At 44.7% G+C, this 25,656-nt stretch overlaps 1 protein-coding gene across 1 annotated transcript in view; it reads right to left on the reverse strand.

The window, feature by feature from the left end:
• USP43 (ubiquitin specific peptidase 43) overlaps positions 1-25,656 on the reverse strand; it is a 1,531,566-nt gene that overhangs the window by 103,459 nt on the left and 1,402,451 nt on the right. The window contains exon 9 of the mRNA XM_069654572.1: positions 6,971-7,074. Coding sequence (XP_069510673.1) covers positions 6,971-7,074 — 104 coding nt within the window. The remainder of the gene's footprint in view (positions 1-6,970; positions 7,075-25,656) is intronic.

Raw genomic sequence — 25,656 nt, forward strand, 5'->3', positions numbered from 1 at the left:
TGATGTGGGAGTTTGGAGGGGGGCTCTATGCTGCTGTCAATTGTGTGCGCCTTCCAGCATGGGGGCCCCTTGCAAATACAGTTCCCTGCTTCTCTCCACAAGACGTTATTACACTGGTGATGAGACTCCCTGTATTGGGGACACCACCACCATGCTGTCTTGCAATGCATCTGCCACCCACCTCTCGACCTCAGTGCAGTTGGCCAGGATGCCCTGTGGCACACCTTACGATCCAACATGACTAGCAGCGAGAAAGGACTACTCCTTTCCCAAAGCCAGCACCACAAGCACACCACGCCACAGCCGCAGAAGTGAGAAAGAGTTCCATATCAGGGACGAAGCAAACTAGGCCTGGGAGTTAACTGTGCTAAAGAGGACAAACACAGTATTTAAGACAGTTGACGAGCCACCCTATTGCCAGAGAACTGGGGGAATTGAGACCTGTAAGGGTGTCAAAGGAGGATACTGACACAAATGTGGCACGGTAGTGGTTACAGACTTATTTTTAAAAGAAAGACCCTCACTATCCTTATCATCTAAGCAGGGTTTCACTGCCTTGCTCTAACACTAAGGGACACGTCAAAATATCAGTTAAAATCAAAATCCACTGCCCTGTGTCACAACCTACTTCTATCCCTGACACTACAACTACAGACTAATATAATCCAACAGAAAGTTCCTTCCCCAGGAGAATGACCCCCTTCTCCTGGTATAAGGGTGGTATTTACAAGAATGTTCTCTTACAAAGCAAACAATTTACCAGGGGGAATAACTCCCTTCACCTGGTTTTTGGGTTCAACACAGTCTTTGCACAACTCCAGATTCTGGACATGGTGCTGGTCTGTACAGTTCATCTGGAGGAATGACTCCCTTCCTCTGGTGTCTTTGGAATAAGTGCCAAGGGTTTTTTGTTATCTTCCCCAGGATAATGACTCCCTTCTCCTGGTATTTCAAAAGTTATTTTTCCTGACTTTCAACTTGCTGTTTGTTTCACCACTCTCGTTATACCAGCAACGTCCCAAACCCATCTGTTGGACAATGGCCTTATCCTTGCCACTCCGTAGAGGAAGTTCTCCTCTTGTTCTCAAATCCCTTGTATTGGTGTCCCAGACCTCTCTCTGGTGGTCAGTGGGCTTATGGTTGCTACTGCGATGAGTAAGTTCTCCTTGGATGCGTTCTTCACTGTTGCTAGTGTCCCAAACCCTTCACTGGTGGTCAGTGAAATAATTGCTGCCACTGCGACGTGGAACTACTCCTGCAAGTCTTGGTTCACTGTTACTGTGTCCAGAAGCTATTGTATTACTACTGGGATGAAGGAGATCCTCCCTTATGCACTCTACGCAGTTCAGTTCCCCATAGCCCTATAGTTGCCACTGGGGTGAGTAACATTATGTTGTGTCCCTCTCGCAACCCCCCCGTATCCCTACTGGGTCTCCTGTGCCTCCCTTTTCCTTCTTGTGGGATGCAGCACATGACCAATCCTTCCTGGGATGAGGTTTGTTGTCGGCGGCATCTGCTGCTCTTGTCTGCTTCGGCGGTCCTGGTGCACCTTTCGGTGCTCCACTCCTTGCAGTCCTGGCTCCGTTTTGGGACCCGACGAGCCACGTTGATGCGATAATGACACCGCTTCTTCCCTTTGGCCTCGCAGTTGGGTCTGCTTCTTGCAGAGCCACAAAGGACTCATAGCCTGACACCGGCATCCCCTGCACAGCCTTTCTTCCAGGCCTCACTCGGAGTGGGTAACTCCTGGGCTCCCCGTGATGTGACTTACCTTAGTCCTTCTCTTTCATTTTGATCTCAGGGACTGCACCCCGGCACAACATTAACAACTGCAGATGTCTCTTTGGCATTCCTCATGACTCTGGTGAGCCACCTTGTGGAAGTACTCAAGAGTTGGTTACTCTTAATGGTTCCTGTGTTCTACCTCGTCTCAGTATGTTCTGTTCTGGCACTATTCCATGTGCTACAGAAATACACGGGCTTACTCTTGATGAAATGGCTGGGTATAGAATGATGGCTAGGGAATGTTTGCGAGTGACGTGGTTGAATGGGCTGGACCCTGGGTGATCGTCCTTGTCCCCAAAGGGCGAGTCCCTCCCCATGAGTTCCTCTCACATTAAACCACCCCTGGGCGACTATTGGGTAGTGGCCGCATCTCCCTAGCTTCATGAGAAAAGCTCCCCCTTGGGGAGAAGTGATGACACCTTGCAAATCAAAGACCAAACTACAGGAAACTCCCACCTAGCATCCCCCACCAATCCAAAAAAAAGCACCTGAACCCAGGCCACTAAAGGACAGTTTGTTTGTTATTGTATACTTTTATGTTAGAAGATTGTTTAACGTTGCGTTTTACCTTGTTATATTAGTTACTTATTTCACTTTGTTGAACTAGTTTGTTGGGTTAGCTAGTTGTTTTGCCAAGTCCCGGTGAGGTGTCAGAAATGTGAGGCAGACACATTTTGGATGATTCCTCAAAATACACCATTTTATAAAATCATAAATGTCATCAAACACCTCACTATTCCTACCCTTATAAGGATTTCCCTGCCTCTCAAAAACTAAAGGAAACACTCTAACAAAGGATATCTGGCCCTCACACTTAAGCATACAATACACAAGAACATATATGGCAATTCACAACAAACATCAACAATTGTATTTTTCATATATTCACAGTCTCTCTTTATAACCTGGGTGAACTCCCCTTCCCCAAGTTTCAAGTTCAGTTCAGATTCAATGTTCAACATAAAGAAACAAGGAAATCTGGCTTTGTAACAAATTCCAATGTAGTTCTCAACTCCCTCACTTTGTCAAAAGGAGGTTCTGTTATATAATGTTCAATCAACAAAAAGATCTCTTCTTCTAGAAATAATGATTTTCACTTCATCAAACTGCATCAATGATGTCCTTGGTCATGATACTTTTCCACAACTTAGAAAGGTCATAGGAGAAAGTGATTCCTTGTCGGACTCAAGAAACACACAAAATAACAACAGTATCTTGGAAACACTTCTCAAGTCTCCCTTAATAAGGCAGAATTTGGATCTTTGTCAGGACGACTTCACAGCACCACTATTTCCACCAGGCTAGTTCTCTTACCCGTTCAACTTCTGTAAGGATTCACCACGTGGGTCTACTCGCCTGTCCCATAGTGTTTCACTTTCAACTGGGCTCATGAAGTTTAAATCTACTGACAACAGAAGTTTTATCACAGCTTCAACAGTCTGCAACCTTGTGATATTGAACGCGTTTTCAGAAAAAGGCAATAGTTACATCAGAGTTCCTTAGCACATTCAAATAGGCAAGGCACTCTTCCTCTGAACATTCACCTTTCAGAAGGGCAGCATCTTTGCCATTTGTCTTTCTGCAACATTAGTATTTACCTCAACTTTGAACAGCTTTTCGGAAAGAACAAGATCATAACAATGTCATTTTGCCTTTTTCTCACCTTCTATTAGCACCACACATGTGTTAAGAAACATCCCTTTTCAGGCCATCCCTTTTGTGACCATCTTTTTTTGTGTGTCAAAGCCTGGCCCTTGGCAGGTTTTTAACCAGTCCCCACTTGCCCTATTGCCACAATTAGTATGGTCTATGTCTGCTTTGAAAAGCTGTACAATTTTCTCTTGTAATTTACATACAACTACCACTGGCCCCCCAATTTTTCATCCCTGAGGCCTTTCCTGAATGCAGCCACACTCTCGCGTCCAACTTCGCTGTGATGCCTCTTTTGTAGATTGCCAACTCAGATCTCCTGGATTTTGCGCCTCATCCACCGTCATTGCACTCCAATCAGCCATTATTAAAGCTACTGCCAATTACATTCATTCAGTTCTCAGGTGTTGCTTGTAACTGGATGGCTAAGCCTCTTACCTTAAGAGGACCTCTTGGTAAGCGGTTGCTAGGTAAAATGGGTTGTTCTGCTGCAGGCCAAGTGGTCTATTCAGTCATTGTAATGTTGATGTAAGGGGTGCGTTCAGGACTCTGATATTTCTTTCTCCCTTAGATCTCTAGTTGTCTTCCCTCCATGTGTGGATTTCGTACAGAGGGTCTCAGGCAATGAGTAGTAATCTTAAATAGGTCAGCTATGTTCTTCTGAACGAGTGTCTGCTACGGAAAGACTTAGGTGAGCAACAAGCGTATTGGAAGGATGCATAGCGCAAGGGTGCAGATATCCGACTTGGACACAAGGGTGGCATGATTTGGGGGTAAATACTTTTCTTAAGGAAAAATAGAGCTGGAAAAATACCTCTCTATCCCTAAAACTAAGAGGGCTCTACCTGTCTCTAAAGCAATTTATGAAAATATCAGGAAGTCTCAAACTAAAATGTCGTGTCCAGAGAAAAACCTACTTCTGCCCCCAAAACTAATATATTACAACTGTGCAAGGAATGTCTTTCCTTCAGATCAATAGTGTTCTTTGTGTTTTCAGTAAACAGAAAAGTATTCCGGTTCGATGGTAATAAAGTGATGAAAAATAATGTTCCAAAGCTAGGGTAATGCTCCTTCCCCTAGGTTTTTTCTTCTTCTAGGATACTGTATAGGACACAAATAATTCTCTCTTGTATTCCCAGTCCTTAAATCCCCCTAAATTGGCATACTCCTCTACCAAGTATAGTTTCACTTTATCAATTATAGAATCTTTGTTCTCCTGGTTTCCAATCTTCTATAAAAAAAAACAGTCAATTTAAGCTGCACAAAAGAATGTACATTACGTATATGCATAGCCATGCATTTTGTTTCTCTTCTGTTTTTCTCTCTTAATGTTGTTCTTTTTGTTGTGCGTCTTTGTTTCAATCACTTGTCATGTACCTGTATTACGATTTAATTGTGGTTTGCAAAATGTACATTATAGTCACAGCCCTGAGGAAGAGCTTTGCTGGAAACACGTTTTGGCTGATCACATGTGTCTTCTGGATTGATTTATTGGATGATCAAATGTACCTTCTTGATTGATTTATTGTTACACTTCAGTCTCACTAGACCGATTGCACCTGCTCTCTGGATTTACTTCATTTTGTTGAAGTAGTTTCACTATTGCTTTGGTTGATTACATGTACTTTGGATTAATGTGCTCAGCTTGGAGAGAAATCAGATAATTGTTCTGTATTTTGTTTTGTAACTTGCTGGACTAATCATTTTCTCTAATACACTCACGATGCTTTGAAAGTTAAGAGCCATGTACTAGTGGTTTTCAGAGTTTGTCTCGGGAGCATGGCCTAGGGGCAACGTGCTCGCCTTGGAAGCAAGACCACACGGAGCAACACAGGTTCGATCCCCGGGTCTGCGCTTAGAAACATCTGGGTATTAAGCGCATTATAAGTAACCTATCATATCATATCAGTGTGGCGCCCAGTAAGACACTGCCTTGGAACCTAATTTTCCATCTCCTTCCTTTTGACATATTCCCCTTCACTAGTGGCACCCAATCTTGGTGATTAATTGTATGTTCAACTTTCAGTTCAGAAACAAATTAGCTCCAGTTGCCACAACTTGCTGAATTGAATTATTGTGTATAACAAAACAAGGTAACTTACATATGGTTTCCTTAAGCTTTCATATCAGACTGTTTAGCTCCCCTCGTTATCAGCCTTCTATCCTATGGCCTCCCGTTTCAAACTGTTGATGGTGCATCTTATTGCTCCCATATCCCCACTGTGTGGCTCAATTATACTAGTTCCCAATCTGCCATTGATTTGATGTTCCACCTTCTTGTATAAATATATGCACGCATTCCCCCATTACCTGTTCTCCGCTTACGCTTAATCTGTGCATGGTCTTTCCCCCTCTCTTGGGTCAGTTGCGCTCAGTCTGTAAGCTACTCCACTACCTCCTAGGGTTTTGCTATCATGGTGCTCGTTTTCCCTTCTGTAACTCAAGCCATGGAATCCTTATCCGTCCCTGTGTATTGTGTCCCCACTTTTACTGCCATTAATGGTCATCCTAAATCTCACCTACCTTTTTAAGAATGCTGTCATAGAGTGGAGTCCTTAACTGTAACCATCTTTGCGGCGTGTGTATGGATCATGTTCTCTGGTTACTGTGTTTAGCTCTTGCGACAATAATAATATGAACATTCAATAAATAGATGTAACCTCAATTCAGGGGCAACCGAAAGTGTGAAGGACACAAATTTTTTAGATGTTCGTTGAACCAAAGGGTGATTCTGCTTGGCTTAATAAAAGCTCTTGGCTCTGAGCTAGAAATAGGTGACTCAAGAGTAGCAGAGAGTTGCCGCTTCCATTGCTTGCATTGGCTGAACCAGGAACAAGCTTTCCCTGGATTAACCATGGCTCGCACACATTTGGTGCAGGGACAGCTCCATTAACCTTTACCTGCTATTAAGAAGATTGATCTGTGGCTGTCATTCCAGAATCTGACAAGGATAACACGGTTATTTTGTATTAGTGCAGCAGACACACAAGGACTGTGCAGGACAGATTTTGGTGCCATGGTCTGTACACATTTAGTTACTTTGCCCGCTCATCTTAAAAATGGAATAGCAAGGCTTAAAGCAACTCCTTCCAGGAACTGTGTTGGTGTTCTATGATTATGATTGGTTATTTATAACTCGCTTAATAACCAGAGGATTCTAAGCACAACCAGGGGATCGAACCTGTGTTGCTCCGTGCTGTCTTGCTTCCAAGGAGAGCGCATTGCCCGTGAGCTATCCTCCCGAGACAAGGTTGCAGTTTCCCCATTTTGATTTTAGGCACTTGTTAACTGTAACTTCCTGGTGTGGCTATGGTGGCATAAACCCTTTTATGCCAAGGGCACGTTTAAATTGACACCTCATATGATCAGGGAGTGTGTGTTAGTGTAGCTAAACACATGGGAGACCAGGTGCATGTTACATTGCTCAATCATGACGGGACACATCCGGCTCTCTACAGTGGTATAAAGCAGCATGACGGGGCTATAAAAAAACCTTCAAATCAAATGAATACAAAAAAATGCTGACAAACATTACCTGTCGACAGCTGGGTGCTGCAGCGGCCTTCCATCCTGGGGGGAAAGATAGCTGCCAGTCACTGGGCCTCCGGCCACACGAATACGGAACAGAACGCTCCCATTCTGAAAGGGAATAGGTACAGGGCTCAGTCCCAGAGGCAGACGGAATAGGAGGCGGTCTCCAGGCATATACCCCAAAATCATGCTCATTCGTGCACGAATGTTTCAATAAAATAAATACTAATTGGAACCATTTTTAAATACACGTTAACATGTATTGTAACCGTTTCATGCACAATTTGTTTTCATAACTTTTATTAAGATTACTAAATTGAAACAGAAGCAACAAATAAAAACAAACAGCATTCGCATGTCACTTCTCATGTACTACTTTAACCATTACCCTCGGGTAAGGATGTGCAAACTATTGCTCTCCAGATGTGTTCGTCTACGGTGCCCATCATTGACTACGCTGCCTATGACTGATGGCAGTGGTCTGAAACAGCTGGAGAGCCAAAGGTTGCAGACTCCTGACCTAGGATACATTCACTCAAATTCATCGCAAGTTGGGACAATGTCTGTATTCTATGCCAAAAGATACATCAAACACTGTTCACATGGACTGGCAGTGCTGACAACGAGAAATTAAGAATTAGGGGGCGTGGTCGCAATGCAAAATAGAAGCCTGGATCCCCCGTACCACACCGGCATTGTATTACACCGTGAGGTTCCAGGGTTGATACTGCGCATGCGCACGGCCTAATCCAATTTCCCTTCACTCTAATCCCCCCACCCCCTGCTGAAGTTTTGCCACAGACCACCAGTAAAGAGTGTGATGGAGAAACAGACACACAAGTAAATATATTTCTAGTGTTGTCTGCCACTCGTCCTTATAGTCCTTCTCTCGCCGTCTATAAAAAAACAAAAATACGACCTTGTGCACTGCCACTCTCTGCCGCTTCACAAAGAAATAAGCGTGCATGCTGTCCTGACAGGATTCCCTACTCAATTGCGGCAGTCTTGCCTCAAAAATACAAAATAACACGTCCAGTCCTGCTACACTTGCCATCATCTCCCTGCCCTGCAAGCCTTTCCGGGGCCACGGTTTGACAGGTGACTGGCTGAGTAAGCAGTGCTGCAGGCCTCACAGTGGCACTGACCCACGAGACTGTCTGCCTGATGCCCACTGGCCAGTCAAAGGAGCCGCACAGGTGACAAACTCGCCCCAGCACCCTCGTTCTTCCTAGAGAAGGGATCTTGCAGGGAAGATGCATTTCTGTAGTGCAGTCTGTATTGCACGCAAAAGGGATCGATTCAAATTACTCACTCTGTTGCACTAGTGACACACACATGGCCCATTGTAGGGAACAGATGAAGGATTATGAACATAATGTATCTACTGTCTTCGAGTGTAAGGGATGTATTGCCAGGGCAGGAAACAGGACTTCCGCCAGGTGGCGGTGTAGGATAGCACAGAGGTGGCAAGTCCTTATTATTCGAAATGAATACCATGTGTGTATGGGTGTGCGCAATCAGACCATGAGGTGTGTAGGCAGCGGTTCGTATGTGAAATATTCGCGGGAATGCATTGTCTGTGAACATAACAAACGTTCACGCTGTTTTGTGAGCTCTTCATTTGGATAAACTGGTATCCTGGTCATTTGTGGCGATAGCACCTTTGCTATTACGTGTTGGTATTCATGGATCACAGGCCAATTCGTATTAAAGGTTCTGCGAAGTTTGACTTGGGCGGCAAAGTTATAGGGGGTTCCATTAAAAGAAATTCTTTCTCAAGTATACACAGGACATTTTTGCTCTGGACGTATTTACACCAAACCTGCATAATGAGTTACAAACCAGGCCACCCTGAAAACACCTCTCGTGTTCGTAAATAAACACCATATAGTGGTTAACTAAACTGTTCATGGGCTTCACATCATCATTCAGGGCATTGGTTGGTGTGTGCCAGCATGAAAATGTGAGTCTGATAGCCATCTTGGGTTTATGAACTTGAGTGGAAGATTAAACACCTAGTGCTTAATTCTTATAATCATTAGAATTATTTTAAGTGGCATCCAGAAGCCCCCTGGGGCACGTTCTGGCCGCGTGGAGGGCAAAGAATGCACCAGAGTGGTGGAATATGCCCTTTAAAATAATCAGGGTGCAACTTGGTTAGTTCCCCTTGCAAACTTCCAATCACATCACGCAGGGAAAAGGTACATTTGGGATGTTTATAACTCACCCTCCCGCCCCATGGATGTAAGTAGGAGGTCCAGTTGAGCACTGCCATGAAAAGGTCTTCCATTCCAATTCCTCTATGGAATTATTATCAAAGTGTATTTAAACATGTTAGAGGGATTTACACTAGGTAGGTTTCCATACTATGGGGGTCATTAGGAGTGTGCCAGTCCGGTAGAAATACTGGCTCTGGCCTTTTTACCAGACCGGCACACTCCTAAGTTTGCCAATACTGGCAGTGTACTACCGGCAGGCCTGACCTGACCTGGCCTGTGATTGCGGCAAACCCATTCCATGGAGTCCTATGCAACTCCATGGAATGGGAACTTACCGCTGTTGCTGGCACCCGTAATATCACGGTAACACCGGGATATCGGGCACTGGTAATGGTAAAATGGGTTTGCCGGTAACCTGACGGTATTATAGGCGGTTTACTGGCAAACCGGTAACTCCCAATATCTGCCATACCCTACAGGTAGGGTCAGTATGCTTTAGGTATTGCCCGGGGCTATGCCCAGAGAATGGATCAGGCTCTGCGCATATGGGCACAGTTTCTGGCCTTTTCACTTGCATAGGAGTATGATCAAACACCGCAGTTAGCATAACTGTACCCAGGCATGGCATTATTCCGTGCCCAGCAGGCACTGCAGGAAGGGCCATTTTGCCCATGGCATGGCTGTTTTATATGGGCACCAAATCAAGGGCACACTGCTTGTACAAAGGGACACTGGAGTAACAGGGGCCCCAGCAGCCCCTGCGGTGTGGGGGGCCCCGCCAGCACATGTGTGGGGGCCCCTGGATAAAAAAAAGACAAATATTTTTTTTTTTTTTTTCTGTTTCAATTTACTCTGTATTCATATGGAAATGATTTCTGTAACATAAATCATTTCTTTATGAAGGCAGTGACTACAAAAAGAAATGTTCTTTTTGAAGTCCGAGGGCGCCGCCCCCCATGGCATGGAGAGCCCTATGACTTCAAAAAGAAATAGTTTATTTTTGAAGTCACTCTGCCTTCCCAAAGAAATTAGTGCCATTATGGTTCTGCCCTTAACAGAAATAATTTCTTTATGAAGTCAGAGTGACTTCAAAAAGAAACAATGGGTCTCATTGCGGGTTTGGTGGTAACTGTGCCGGTGCTACCGGCAGGTTGCATCCGGACCCGTAATGATTTACCAGTGCCCGACTTCCCGTTAATAATGGTGCCGGTGCTTCTGTGAAAACTCTGCGGGTGGGTGTCGTTCCACCTGGCAAGTCTGGTCTAACCTGCCGGGTGGGATAGCAACCACCCGCAGAGCTGTAATATGCCGGTCTGGAAACAACCGTGCCAGTAAGCTTACCGTCACCGTTGTTTCCGGACCGGCATAGTTGTAATGAGTCCCAATCTTTTGGGAAGTATTGGGGCTCCCCTCAAAAGAGAAAGAGAGAGAGAGAGAGAGAGAGAGAGAGAGAGAGAGAGAGAGAGAGAGAGAGAGAGAGAGAGAGAGAGAGAGAGAGAGAGAGAGAGAGAGAGAGAGAGAGAGAGAGAGAGTGTGTGTGTGTGTGTACACTTAAATGTATAGGTTGCTTGGGCGTGCGTGTGTGTATATGGTGAATGGTGTGTGTGCTTGTGTTCAGGGACTCAACAAATCTACATTTCGGGGGGCTAACCCTTCAAATGTTGGGAGAGGCACGAACTTCAAGGGCAGTGAGGGAGGGGCAAACTTATTTGTTTGGGGCATCTCATTTCTTTACACATTTTAATTAGATTATTCTAGTTCAGCTTCAGTGTTACAAGCAGTTAACTCTCTCCTTTAAGTTTAAAAGCACCCACTTATGGACTGCTGTGAGAATGAGCGGTCCCCTGCTGCCTTCCTACCCTTCCAATCACTCCGCTGGCATGCAAGTATTAAACCCACATCACGATTTCAATTGCCTAAAAAATGTGGCATTTGAATGCAGGTGCTACCAGTGAAATGCTTTATGTTAGTAATTGCTGGGCTCTTGTTAACAGCAAAACCCAGGTGCCATTTAACATCTGTGTCCTGTTCTGTCTGGCAACTGCTGTGAAGGTCGACCAGGTTGAGTCATCATAGCCCAACTTTTCAGGGGGAGGGGGGAGGGAGTGCTGAATCCCAGTCAACTCAATGGTGTTGCACCAATACTTACGTTTAATGCCTTGATTGCTCATTACTCCTAGCCCTATTCTTCCTCGTCCCAGTGTGTATGAGACAGCACTTGTGTAAGAGGCAGAGTGCCTTATACACAAGTACTAGGATGAGGTATAGGTACATGGAGATAATACCTGACTTAGCTACCTGTAATCATCATTACTCCTAGTCCCACTTTTCCTCATCCCAGTACTTACCTATGAGGCAAAGATCCTCATCCATAAGCTTTGGGACAAGGAAGAGGGACGTGGAGGTAATTCTGGGCCCAGAAGCTGAGTTTGGAGGTTGGGGTAGGGTTGGGAGCGAGAGGGGATGTGTGGGGGGTGCAGGATTGTGCAACAAATCATAAAGGCTGTCCATGTCCAGGCTAATCAGGCATGATATGTGGTATTAGTGGCTAGAGAGGCATTTTGGTGTAGCCAGTCTAGTCATTCCTCAGTTTGGTATGACATTTTTTTAACTGGGCATTCTAATAAAGCAGTCCTGCTAAGTGAATTAACTGGCTAGACTGCCATTTAGGTGCTGCCAGTCTAGCCGCTTCTTACTGTGGCTTTGTATATTTTTCTGGGCATCTGTGATCAAATCATATGATATAGGTCATGTATAACGCGCCTGTACACAAGTGTTTCTAGGAGCAACAAGACAAGGGCGGGACCATAGAGGGAGGACAAGACAAACAATCTTACTAGGCCTTGTGTCATTAAGATCGTGCAAGTGCAAGAACGAGAAGTGCGAGGGGGGAAGTGCAAGGGAGAGGAGAGGGGAAAAACAGGGCAGCAATGCTCTGAGTAAGTGCAGCACGGCTCTGGGTAGTGCAAGAAGAACAAGGGACTGTAGGATTACAGTTACAGCCCCTAAGTGCGTGGTAGGCCCAGAGGCAGTGCAAGGGTGACTGATCAAGAAAAAGTCTGGACTCAGTGAGGCTCTGAAGGTAGCCAAGCAACCAGTCGGCACAGCAGACAGGTAGGTCAGGTAGGCCAGCAGGGGAGGGAGAGAGAGAAAGCAGAATAGAAGAGGAAAGGTTTGAGATGCTTCCGGAACTTTAGGTGGTCCGGTTCAAGTTTGAGAGGGGCAGGGAAGCTATTCCAGTGGGAGGTGCCTGCAGAGGAGAGAGATCTACCACCCACTCTCTGCCTGGAAAAGTGTTTAACCCTTAGAGAGTTGTAGGTAACAGAGGAAATGGCTTGAGAAGGATGATATTTTGGAAGAGAGCGTTGGATGTAGTGTGGGCCCCATGCCCAGAAAGCCCTGTGGACAATAAAAAGGGTCTTGAACTTGATCCTTGCAGCAACTGGGAGCCAGTGGAGAGATTTCAGGGCTGGGGAGATACGATTCCCTGGGCTTGAGGCCAAGGATATGTCTCGCAGTCTTGTTCTGGATTAGTTGCAGAGGGTGGAGAGTAGAGGAAGGCAGATTGAGAAAGAGGCAGGCGCAGTAGTCCAGCCTAGAGAGAACCAAGGCTCTGGAGACAGTGTGCTTCTGGGGGAAAGTGAGAAGGGAAGAATACCTTTGAGGAGGAGCAGCTGGTAGTGGGACTACCTGGCGACGTTCGAGATATGAGGAGAGAATGAGAGAGTGGAGTCAAAGATGACACCAAGGTTGTTTGCCTCACAGAATGTCGAAGGAAGAGGGCCCAAGGCGGGCAGCCAGAGTGAGAGAGGGAAAGCAGGGGCAGAAGTCCAAATGAGAAGGATTTCCATCTTAGTGACATTAAGGCAGAGATCATTAGAGGCACACCAATCCTGAATCGCAGATAGACAGTCAGGAATGACTGAGAGAGGAGAGGAGTCTGAGTGGAGTCTGAAGGAAAGCAAAGTGTCATCCGCATAACACTGAAAGTTAGAGGCGAACGTAGAAATCAGGTGGGCCAAAGGGGCCAAGTAGAGGTTGAAAAACCAGGGTGAGAGGATGGAGCAGAGAGAAAGGGACCAAGTTGGACCTGGGATGGGCTGTCTAAGAGGAAGAAGGTCAGCCACTCAAGGGCCTGATCCGTGATGCCCATGTTCTCATGGAGTCGATTGATCAGGATTGATCAGGATGGCATGGTTCACCGTGTCGAAAGCAGAGGGAAAGATCAAGGAGGATGAGGACAGAAGGAATGCTGGAATCAAGGTTAGAGAGCAGATCTTCACAGGTGTTCAGGAGAGCAGTTTCTGTGACTCTGGCAGCTCTGAAGCCAGACTGAAGGTCATGAGAACAACCAACATATTCTGTGTGGAGAGTAAGCTGGGAGATAGACAGCTTTTCCAACAGTTTGCCCAGGAAAGGGGAGATGGAGATTGGGCGATAGATTGCCAGGCAGGCAGGATCGGCAGACAGCTTCTTGAGGAGTGGATGCCTAAGGGAATTCTTAAGGGGAGAGGGGAATGTGCCAGTGGTGAAAGTGTGATTACAGAAATTGGCCAAGCCTGGAGCGAGGGTGTGTGCATTAAAACACATATTTATATCGTACTGCTAGTGCAGTGTGCGGCATATACCTTCAGCAGCACATTCGTGGGTATTGCACAAGCGTGATGATCTATGGCGGCCCAGAGTGTGGCGCGACCAGTGATTTGTTGCTGAGTTGGGGGACCCCGCTCAGCATGGCTCGCAGGGGGGCCCCCACATTTTGTGTTACGCCACTGCAATGGGATAGGGTGCCAGGCTATGCCACTGCATACTGTAAGTAGGCTTGTTGTGCATAGGGGCAAGGGGGCTGGCATGGTTAAAGTAGATCATTAAAATATCCAAAAACCTCATCAAAAAAATATTTAAAAGAAGTTATGCCTTTGTGCTATGGCAATCTAATAAAGTATGGACCTGGACCTAATATGAAAGTAACAAATGTGTGTCTCCTCCTCCCTTACTTGTTATCCCCTCCCTCCCTCTCCAGCACTATCTGAAATGTCGTCAGGCCTAGTACGATAGTCGCTTGTTTTGTACCTCTTCCTCCTCTCTCCTCGTGTAATTCTCCGGCTCTACCAGAAATGTCTTTAGGCCTAGTAAGGTAGTCGCCTATCTTTTCCCATTTCCTTCCTATCTGTGTTTTAGCACTTTCACTATCTGAAATGTCGCTAGGCTGAGAACGATAGTTAATTTCACATTCTTGTTTTTCATAGCCTGTAAGTATGTTTTGTATTTTCCCTTGTTCCCTCCCTTGTCTTGAAGCACTTTGAAACACATTGTGTGTAGGCGCTATATAAATAAACTATCATATCATATCAAGTATGTCATAGAAAACAGGACAAATTCCTACAAAATAAAACCAGTTCAAAGGTCCTTATGGAGACTATGCAAAACCAAGCTCAACACTGGAGTTTGCTAGTTATAGTTGCCAATGCAGCAATAACTCATGCATATCCATGACAGTTTGCACAATGGGTCCTTTGGCAATAGGTATTGTGCAAAGGGTATGATTGCAGGGCACGTCCTTTGCCTATATCTTTGATGATGTCAGTGGTGAAGTCCTATATCTCACCAGTGATACCCTTAATGATGCTATTTGTGATCTATGACACAGTGGGTGTGAGTTATTCCAACAACTGGTGACTGTCAGTTGTTTTATGTTTTCTATTGTAAACATAACTTTTCTTCAACTGACGTTTCTTTCTATGGGGAAACATATATGCATTTTCTAAGTTTATATTTATACTAAAGGGTCAACAGTAGCAACGTTGATGTCCACTTTGTTTGGCTTTGGTGGGCCTTGTACATGGACAAAGGCCATGTCCATGACCTGAGGCTGCTGGCCACTACAGGTGGGTTGAAAAGAGCCCAGGTATGGCATAGGCCTATTGAAGGGGATAGGGAAGGTTAAGATGAAGCCAGGAGCAATTTTACCTTGAGCAAGATAGTATCCAATGTCTCGAGAGGCAGATGAGGGTATTTTTAAGACTATTTTAAGGTATTTTAAGGAACAGCATATCTTAGTGACATCAGAGTCACTGTGAAATACTGCGGCGTACCCTGAAAATAAATCGAAGGGAGGATCGTAGAGATTAATACAAGATATGAGACAGATAAACCAGATTGTAGAGGTAGAGTTTCCTTTAGTTCCGAATCCGGTGACAATACTTAAGCAATATGACCCGAGCGACGGGGGCAATACCGACTCAGGTAATGCACGGTGCCCATATGTATAGGCCCCGAGCGAAGTGAGGGCCTTACCGAAGGCCCCAGGGCATTACCTGAGTCGGTTTTGCCCCCACCGCGAGGGTCATATTGCTATTAGTACCCCGGCCCGCAAAAACTGCGTGACCAAGGCACTAAAAGCTTTTTTTTGTCCCAAAACGCTGCAACGTTTCGTGAGGAAAAAAAGGAAGAAAATGGCCACCGCCATGGAAAGGGAAAACGGAGTCCGTTTTCCCTTTCCATGGCGTCCGCTCCTGAAAAAGGGTCAAAAAGAAGGTAAGTGGGGTTGGGAGGGCAGGAGTGGGATGGGGGGGAGAATTTAAAAACAAAAAAAACAAAAAAAAAAAAAAAAGTTCCTGCGTCCCCGGTGAGGGACGAGGGAAGCCTCCAGACGTGTGGAGGTGCAGAGCGGGGGTGGCCCCGCTCCGAGTCTCCACATGGCTGGGGGCTTCCCTCGTCCCCTGCTGGGGATGCAGGAACAAGAAGGTAAATTGGGGGGGGGGCAGTGGGAGGAAGGGAAGGGAATAAAAAAAAAAAAGACTTACCCGAGTCCCCGGCGGGGGGCGAAGGCAGCATCTCAGCCGCGGGGAGGCTCGGAGCAGGGATGGCCCCGTTTCAAGCCTCCTCATTGGCTGAGGGGCTGCCACGCCCCCCCGCCAGGGGCAAAGGCCGTGGAATCCCGATGGAGGGATTCCCGGCCTGGTAATGACTTGGCGAGGGCCAATCAGAATGGCTCTTGCATTCCGATTGCGCCCTCGCCAGGTACTAACATGTAATATCCCAGCAGAGTACAGTATTTTACGGGGACTGGCTTGAAAAATGTTTTTTTCTCAATCCCATTGCATGAGGACTCCCAAAAACTTACTTCATTTACATTTCACCAAACTAAACTGAAGAGCACTCATTTGCCCCAAGTGCACTGTGAGTTTCCATCGAACTTTAATTGGGTCCTGCCAATGGACTTAGGCAATATTGATTTGAAAAGCGTTGTGCTACAGTACATAGATGATATTTTGGTTTGTAGCACAACAGAAGAGGAGTGCAGCCAAGACTCGATTCAGTTAATGGCTGTTCTAGCAGCCAAGGGATATTAAGTAGATAAAGAGAAGTTGCAATATTGTCAAGAAGAGGTGTTGTACATAGGTCAGTTGTACTCACATGAGGGAAAAAGGGTCACACCTGAGGGAGCTGAGGCGATTATGAAAAGAGCAAAACCACAAACGATAAAACGATACAGGTTTTGAAGAAAGCACAAGTGAATAAGGAAAACATAGAATGGACTGAGGAAATGGAGAGAGGATTTGAAGAGTTAAAGAAAGCAATTTGTACAGCTCCAGTTTTAGGAATTCCCAACTATGATGAGGAATTCTTTTTATTTTTGCATACGAATTGGACAGTCATGACAGTGGTGCTTACACAGAGGACTACATTGGCGTACAAACCCCTGGCATATTACAGTGGGATTTTAGATCCAGTTATAAGAGGGCACTTTCCTTGAGAACAGTTACTGTCAGCAGCTGCGATCACAATAGAGAAGTCTACTAGTATTGTGATGGGGTGTTGTAGGACATTATTGAGAGTGGGTTTGCTACCATAAATTGCGCACACAAACAAAAATGTTTAAGCTGATTAAGCAATTTAATATGAATCTACACAGCCGACACGTGTTTCGAGCAACAACGCTCTTCTTCCAAGGCTTATAGAGACTCGAATCAAAACACTGATGCTATAGAGTTATGTAATTACGGAATTCAAATAATGCAAGGTGAGTTCACCGGCTCCACTATATAGTTGCAATTGCAATTAAACTCGGCGTTTCCGCATGTATTGGACGAAACAGGAGCGGTGTTCTAGGACATTGTTGAGCATGCTCAGAGGGCTTCTGCATATGAGGTGGTCATATCAAATCCAGCAATCAAAATAGTCAGGTGTAAAATAGTGAACTTTGCCATGTTTGTAGCCGAACCTGTGGTAGAGGGTGAGCATGTGCATGATTGCGCTAACTATGAGGAATTCTATGATGACATCCCACGTGTAACCGACAATACGTTTGCCGGGGATATGCTCTTTATTGACTGGTCTTCAAAAATTGATCAGACTGATGGGGAAATGTGTTCAGGTGCTGCCATGGTGAGCCATAGAGCAAACAGGGAATTTGAGGTTGTAGAAAGTGCAAGACTACCGTCTCAAGTGCAAGCAGCAAAATTATTGGCACTTATTGTCACACTCACAATTCACGCAGGGCATGAAGTAACAGTGTACAGTGACTGCGCCTATGTGACATCAATCGTCCACGCAGGGCTAGCACGTTCGAAAAGTATGGGCTACCTCAGAGTGGACGGCACTCCAGTGCAACACGGAACATTATTGGACAGGCTTATAAAGGCACTACAGCTGCCAGTATGATATGATATGATATGATATGGTATTTGTAACGCGCCTATACACAAGTGTTTCAAGGCGCGACGAGGCAGGGAGGGAGGGAAACAAGGGGAAGACAGACAAACGATCCTACTAGGCCAGGTGTCATTCAGATCGCGCAAGTGCAGAGGTAGGGGGAAAAGGAGAAAGTGCAGGGGGAGGAGGTGGGGGGGAAAGTGCAGTACACGGTAAGTAGCGTAATAAAATAATAAATAATAAATAATAAATAAAAGGGCCAGCTGGTGGCAAGTGCGAGGTAAGTGTAGAGCAAGTGCTAGGAAGGGGGCTGTAGGGATACAGTGACAGTCCCACAGTGCAGGGGGAGCCAGGGAGGCAGTGCAAGTGGAGAGTGGCTGGGCCCTGGGCCGAGGTCGCTGAGAGTGGCCAAGATGCAGGTTTAGTGCAGAATTTCAGTGGGGAGTTAAGCAGGTTTAGCAGGGGAGAGGGAGAGAAAAGGCAGAAGCGAAGAGGAAGGTTTTGAGGTGCTTCCGGAACCGGAGATGGTTCTCCTCAAGTTTCAGGGAGGCAGGAAGGCTGTTCCAGAGGGAGGCCCCTGCTGCGGAGAGAGATCTACACCCAGCTCGTTGCTTCGAGAAGCGGCTGACCATGAGGGAGTTGGAGACGGATGAGCGAAGGGCTCGTGAAGGAAAATATTTAGGAAGAGAGAGTTGAAGGTATTTAGGCCCCAGGCCCCAGAAGGCCTTGTGGACAATGCAGAGGGTTTTTAACTTAATCCTCGCAGCCACTGGGAGCCAGTGAAGAGATTTCAGTCCTGGAGAGATACGGTCCCTGGGCTTGAGGCCAAGGACAAGTCTCGCAGTTCTGTTCTGGATAAGTTGCAGAGGGCGGAGAGTGGAGGCAGGCAGATTAAGATAGAGGCTGTTACAGTAGTCCAGCCTTGAGAGAACCAGGGCTCGGGAGACAGTGAGCTTCTGGGGGAAGGAGAGGAAGGGAAGAATACCTCTGAGGAGGTGCAGCTGGTAGTGTGACTTCTTAGAGACGTCAGATATATGAGGAGAGAAGGAGAGTGTGGAGTCGAAGATGACCCCGAGGTTTTTAGCCTTGCAGGTAGGGGCAGGAAGGGGGCCAAGGGAGGCCGGCCAGAGAGCTGCAGGGAAGGAGGGAGTGGGTGTGCCGATGAGTAGAATCTCAGTCTTACTGGCGTTAAGGCAGAGGTCATTGGCGGCACACCATTCCTGGATAGCAGACAGACAGTCGGAGATGAGGGAAGAAGAGGAGGAGGCCGAGGGTAGCCTGAAAATGAGCTGGGTATCCATCACAATAGTTAAATGCGCAGTACATACTAAGCAAACTGACTATCTCTCGTGGGAATGAAGCCACAGACAAAAGTGTTGCATATTCAAAAAATATTTCAAGTTTTGATACACCAGATGTAAAGGAAAAAGTAGTCATGATTATGATTGTAAATGAAGGGTTTAAACATTTGTCATGAACACAGTTGATGGAGGTTCAAGGCGGTGCACCACAGGAAGAAGAAGAATTGTGGAAATGGAGGGAGTGTTCTTTATCCCCCTCTGAAGCATTGTGGCGATAGGACAGCACTGGAAAGCCAATGATGCATGTAGCATTGTTAAGGGTAGCGCTTGAACAGCTGCACCACCCTGCACATGTAACTAGGGAAAGCTTTGCAGCAGCTTTTGCGGAGGACTGGTTTGTACCGTACCTGTTAGAACACGTTGCAATTTATGTTTTAAATTGCATTATATGTCAAAAGTTTACTGCTGGGTATACACTGCGAACGATCAGAGGAGTAATTCCTCAACCCAACAGTCCTTTTCAGCATTTACATATTCATTATGTTGATATGCTGCAAATATGTAGTGGATATAGGTATATTATAGTGGTGGTGTGTCCCTTTTCTAGGTGGACCAAAGCAGGTCCTTGTACACACCTTGATGCCACTTGCACAACAAAGTTTTTAGTCCAAAAAGTCTTTCACAGATGGGGAGTGTGTGAGGTGTTGAGATCCGATAATGGACCCCATTTTGTTAATGAAGTATTTGAACAGATTAACCTATTCTTAGTATAAAGCACAAGTTTTCTTCTGCTTATCACCCCGCAAGCAAACGGATTATGTGAGAGACTCAATGGTCTCCTTAAAGAGAGAATTGCAAAATTGAAATTGAAGAAGGAATGGCTGTATTGCCTGCCCCTTGATTTATATGCATTAAGGAACTAGCCTGGGTCAGACCACCACCCCACAAACTAGTGACAGGGAAGCGAATGAGAACACCTTTGTCTCTTCCATCGAGGAGCAGAAGTGATGCCCAGAAGACTGCAGAAATGTTAGAAAATGAGTTAAGTGCTTATTTTACATGTATGACCGCTAGTATCTGTCATTTCAGATCAACTCAAGCACAAGGGGAGGTCGGTCTCAGGACACAGATAAAGACCATTAAACAACCAGAGCTGAAGAACCTTTATCTGTACCCAGACTTTTTGTTGGCGCCGCATTTATAGTGCGTAATTTCACCCAGAGGTGGCACGAGCCACGCTTTAGTGGCCCCTACATTGTTGAGAACTTTACTCCCTCAGCAGTAAAAGTTCAAGAAAGACGTTCCTGGATCCACTTAAGTGATGTAAAGCCTTACGCTGGTGAGACTGACGCACCCCCAACCGTTGATTCGGAAGCAAGACCAGAAGGAATTCAGCATGTGCAGACTCGATCAATGACAAGGAAGAAGGATGCCAAGGTTACTGATTAAATAAATGCAAGTGTGCATTTGGACTGTGGCTCACCCCAGACAGTCTTTATAGATATTATAGCAGGAGTGCAAAGCTAAGTTCTTGAGTCACAGGAATCTTTTGAATTAGACTGTAGAAAGTATTGAAGTATTACCGATATGCCAAACCTAGAGTTCGAATTTGACAACTGGAAATGTGAGCAGTTCCCAGATTCATTCCTCACTGAGTTTCTTTTTGGTTAATCCAATGGCCCTATCTGACGTTGATGCCCATAGGATACTTCTCACTGTTTCCGTTAACATATTTCAAGCTTATCTTGCTCTTGTTGGGCGTAGTACTAATATGCGTGTTTTTTGCAAGCCCGTAAAAATGGCCCTGCAATTAGGAAACTGCTTGTGGCAATAGTTAAACAGATTCTGCAGTTACCTGACCATTTAACAGAGTTGCCTGATTAAAAAGGTTGATTCCTTCTTTAAAGCAGTATACAGGCACAATAAGGCCTGTTGAGAATGGTAGCATTTTGGAAAATGAGAAAACTCAATGACAGGTGGAAAATCATAAATGGCGGGGATTAATGTACTGATGCATATGCAGCAATCATTGTTTTTCTGATTTTGCTAATTCATACTGTCTACTTCATTTGCCCAAGCAAGGTAGAAGTCCCTTCGATTCTTTCCACTCCAGTGACCTATTTACTGAAAGGCCAAGACCGTTTCGATTATCCCTACACAGTGACACGTGTAAGGTCATCCATTTCTCTGACAAGTGTTCCTATGATTCCCCCTGTAGGAAGGACCCTTATTGATATTCTTCATGAGAATTATGCACACACCCTCCTTGCAAGGGGGAGACTCAGGAAAAGCATAAGGGAAGATGATTATGAATTAAATCAATATCTAGACAGTACAGCACACTTGGAGAATAACATGTGGTATCAGCACATAAAAAAGTAGGAGAGAAAACCTATAAAGAGAGGTGCTATGTTTGTGCTCTCATACGTAATGCCATGGGGAATTCTAAGATATTCATAGCTATAGAAGTAGCTGTTCAGAAAGCTCATTGCCTGACACAACTTGCACTTTGCCATACGAGAGGTCCATTTCATATCGAACAGCATCCTTGGTATGGGTGAACAAAATGATAGCTCAAGAATAAGATTATTATAAGCAAGATTTGAAGAATTTGAAGACAGGAGCAAGACCCCACACCAGAGATCATGTGATAACATATGAACAGCCTGGAATGAATGGAGCAGGAATCCGATGGGAAGTAAACAAAAAGCTTGATTGTCAAGGAAAGAATTATGAAGAAATACTTAAGACGTAAGGAGAGAGGCCAGTTGCAAATGAAAGGAACCGTGCTTTCTCCAGATGGTTGGGAAGGCCTGATTGTGTGCAGAGCAGTAGCAATAACAGGATATTATGAACCAGTTATAGATACTGTGGAGAAGCAATGCAAACATCATTGGCCGAAGATTGTAAAGTTGCTGACATGGGTTGATGACAAAGGAGGCCCATTGCAGATAGTTCCTCCTCTGGCTAGTGCAGAACTATGCTTCAGAAACAATGGCACAAAAAAGTTGAGTGAATCAGCAGTGCAGCCGAATTATCGATGTACCAGGAAATAAGGATGTAACAGTAGTGATAATTGCCACTACTGGGCCTGCAGACCCAGAGCATATATGAAGTTGCCCAAGGACTGGGCAGGGCTGTGTTCTATAGTGATTGTCCATGTTCCAGCATTGATGATTCCAAAGAGTGATCTGAACATTGGGGAGTTCCCAAAAGCAGATGCTCACCTGAGAAAGTTGAATTTCTCAATTGAACAACGAGGGAGAACTATTTTACAGCTAAATCCATAGAATCTTTCAATGCTATTCCGTATGAACACAGGTTGTTCAGTCACACTTCGGCAGTATTCGAAGCAATCTTCATGCCAAGGATCCAGACTTTGGCGAATGCCAACTGGTTTCAGATTGACAAATGGGAACTTCTGCAGACGATCAACACTACCATAAAGGGATTCAATGCGATTAAGGAAGAAGTGAGAGCCATAAGACTGATGACTTCAGAATAGAGATGTTCTGGACATGATTACAGCTATAGATGGAGGTGTCTGTGCCAAAATTGGAGAATCATGTTGCACATTCATAAATTCTCATGACGACAAGAATGGGACCTTGACAAAAGCCATAATTATGCTGACGAATCTGCACATCAAGATGGAAGATGAAACAGAGGATATTGCAGATGGCAGCTTGTTTGTATCGATCTTCTCATGGGTTCCACAATGGACGGCAAATATTTTCAAGTTTCTGGGAGCATTACTGGTGATGATCATGTATGGTTTCTGTGTGGTCCGAATAATAATCACAGAGCAAGGAGCCCGCAAAGAAAGCAGTAGGAATGAAATCATGAGCAATGTTGAGTCTGAATTTGCATCCATAGAGTTGACAGATGAAGAAATCAGAAAATATATAAGCCAGCATTCTAGCACCTGGATATACTGCAGCCCGAATGGACAATGTAGCCACACGGCCTGGAGTATTGATGAACAAAGAAGCACTTTTTCATATGAGATTGTATACATGAGAAGACTGATGAGAGTGTGGTCAATGATTCAACCAGAGGGGGGGCGGGGGGGAGTGTAGAGAAGGAGCCAAGTGTCTCTACCAGGAGTCCCATCCCCATTTTGCCTATATGTTGGAAGCCAGAAATTGCGACAATAATGGTCCCTATACTGGCAAGGATCCTGAAAACAAGTTTCATCAAGTGTCATCAATGACATTTGTGATGTCATCTTTGATGTCGTGGGTGTTAGTCTTAGCAGTGCACGGTGGTGGCGCGAGTTATGGTTGCTTAGCTTACCATAACTGGCGAATTTCAGGGGGTTTTCGGTTTTACTTGGAACCATAACGTCCCTTTACCAACGTTTTTTCACTGAATTTCATAGGTTTGTAGTAGTGCAACTTAACCATAACGTCCCTTTAACACAGTTTTTTTCACTGAATTTTATTGGTTTTTAGTAGCACAATTTAATAATAATAACTCTGACTTTATGTGCATATCAAATTGAACATATTGAACCCCCTCTACTGAGTTTGATGACCGCAAACTCTTAATGTCTGCGGACATGTTCGGACAACAGCACCACTACCCAAAAACTCTGGGGGGGTATATTTAATTGGTATATCATAACATATTAACATTTTACAAATTCACAAACCAGCACACATACACATTATATGTAGTAATACATAAGAAGTGTAACCCATATATGTAACGCACTAACCAATCATTTAAATACAATATGTTCTAAAATGGAATATACCAAAAGAAGAAAGATAGGCTTCCAACATAATTACCTCACAGACACTCCACAACCAAGAACAGCAGCAAATCTACAGACCACTTACAACATACCTTACCTGAAATAGTAAGTGTACTGCATTTTACTCATATATTTATAAACTTTCTGTATTAAATTTAAAAAAATGATATGTTTTTTTTCTCACAGAAATGTCTAGTACTCTGGAGTGGCTAGAGGAGCATTTCCCACATGAGGAAATGTCAGAAGATAGTGCACTAATGGTAGACACTTTACAATACGTACCATTTAATTATTATTTTATATAAATTTAACATATATATTATTTTTTTTACAGAGCATACCAAAATAGAAAGTACTACAGAAAAAAGATGTTATGGATAAGACTCTTCACAGCATACAAGAAAAAATGGATCTACTGTTGGCTAATTTTAATAATTTAAAAAAACTTTGTGGAAGATCATTTTAAACAAAAGACCACATACCATTGTCCCACATGTACCTGTCCCCGCTCGCCATATCCCAGTCAATTATCCCCAAACCCTCTCCATGAACCAAAACGTTTTGATGTGACTTCCATCCCTTCTTCACCTCATTCAAATCCTGTTGAAACCCCTAATTCTCCTAATTTTGTTTCAGTTTCTGCCTCACCTTCTCTGTCATAAATTAATCATACATGTTAAATATAGTTACATTTTTATATTGTGTTCTAATTAATTTCATGTTTTTAAAAAAAAAAAAGCAATTTAGGTGTCCGCGGACAGCGCGGGTGTCCGTAATGTCTGAAGAAACAAAAATGGAGTTGTCCTGAAGAACACTATACCTATCCGTACTGTACGCTAGCAAGTTAAAACTGTTCTAAGAACACTCGCGGTGTCCTCAAATGTTCATAAATAAACAAAATGGGGGTGTCCTGAGAACAGTATGACTGTCCGTTTTGTTCGTAGGCAGGTGGAAACTGTTCTAAGAACACATCATGTGCCCTATAATGTTCGTAATTAAACGACATAGGGGTGCCCTTAGAACACTAAACCTCTCTGCAATGTTTGCATGCAAGTTGAAACTGTTCTAAGAACACACGCGGTGTCCTGAAATGTTTGTAAATAAACAAAATAGGGGTGTCCTGAGGACGCCATGCCCGTCCGTATTGTTCGCAACCAAGTTGAAACTGTTCTAAGAAAACATGTGGTGTCCGCAAATGTGCATAAATACACAAAATGGAGGTGTCCTGAGAACGCTATGTCTGTCCGTATTGTTCGCAAGCAAGTTGATACTGTTCTAAGAACAAACGCCTGTCTGTAACTGTTCGTTTGACATGTGACGCACTTTTAATTACTTCAGGACCCGGACAGTGTCCGTCGAACATCAACGCGCATGCGCAAACCAATGTCCGTGCCTTTGGTGTTCTGCGGACAGCTGCTCCATTCGTGGACATGTTCACAAAGCGATCATGTGACCGTGCCCACGCTGATCGTGTGTTCTGAATGCAGACACTGCTCGTGTCCCCGAACAATTTAAAAGTAAATTTTCAAGTAATCCACAATATTTTTCAATAAAAACTCACCAAAGTCCCACATACTAATTCTGAGTTTCTACATACTTTTTTAACCTTTTTTTTGTGTTTGATCTGTTCGCGGACAGCACGCATGTCCGTGAACTGCGTACAAGCACCCCTATAAAAGACCACACCCTAGAGCTTATTCTCATTGTGTTTCTGGCTATTCTACAGAGCACAGCAAATTTTACTGCCACCTGC

The sequence above is a fragment of the Ambystoma mexicanum genome, chromosome 3q, assembly GCF_040938575.1.
Source record: "Ambystoma mexicanum isolate Mex_15411 chromosome 3q, UKY_AmexF1_1, whole genome shotgun sequence".
Lineage (NCBI taxonomy): Eukaryota > Metazoa > Chordata > Amphibia > Caudata > Ambystomatidae > Ambystoma > Ambystoma mexicanum.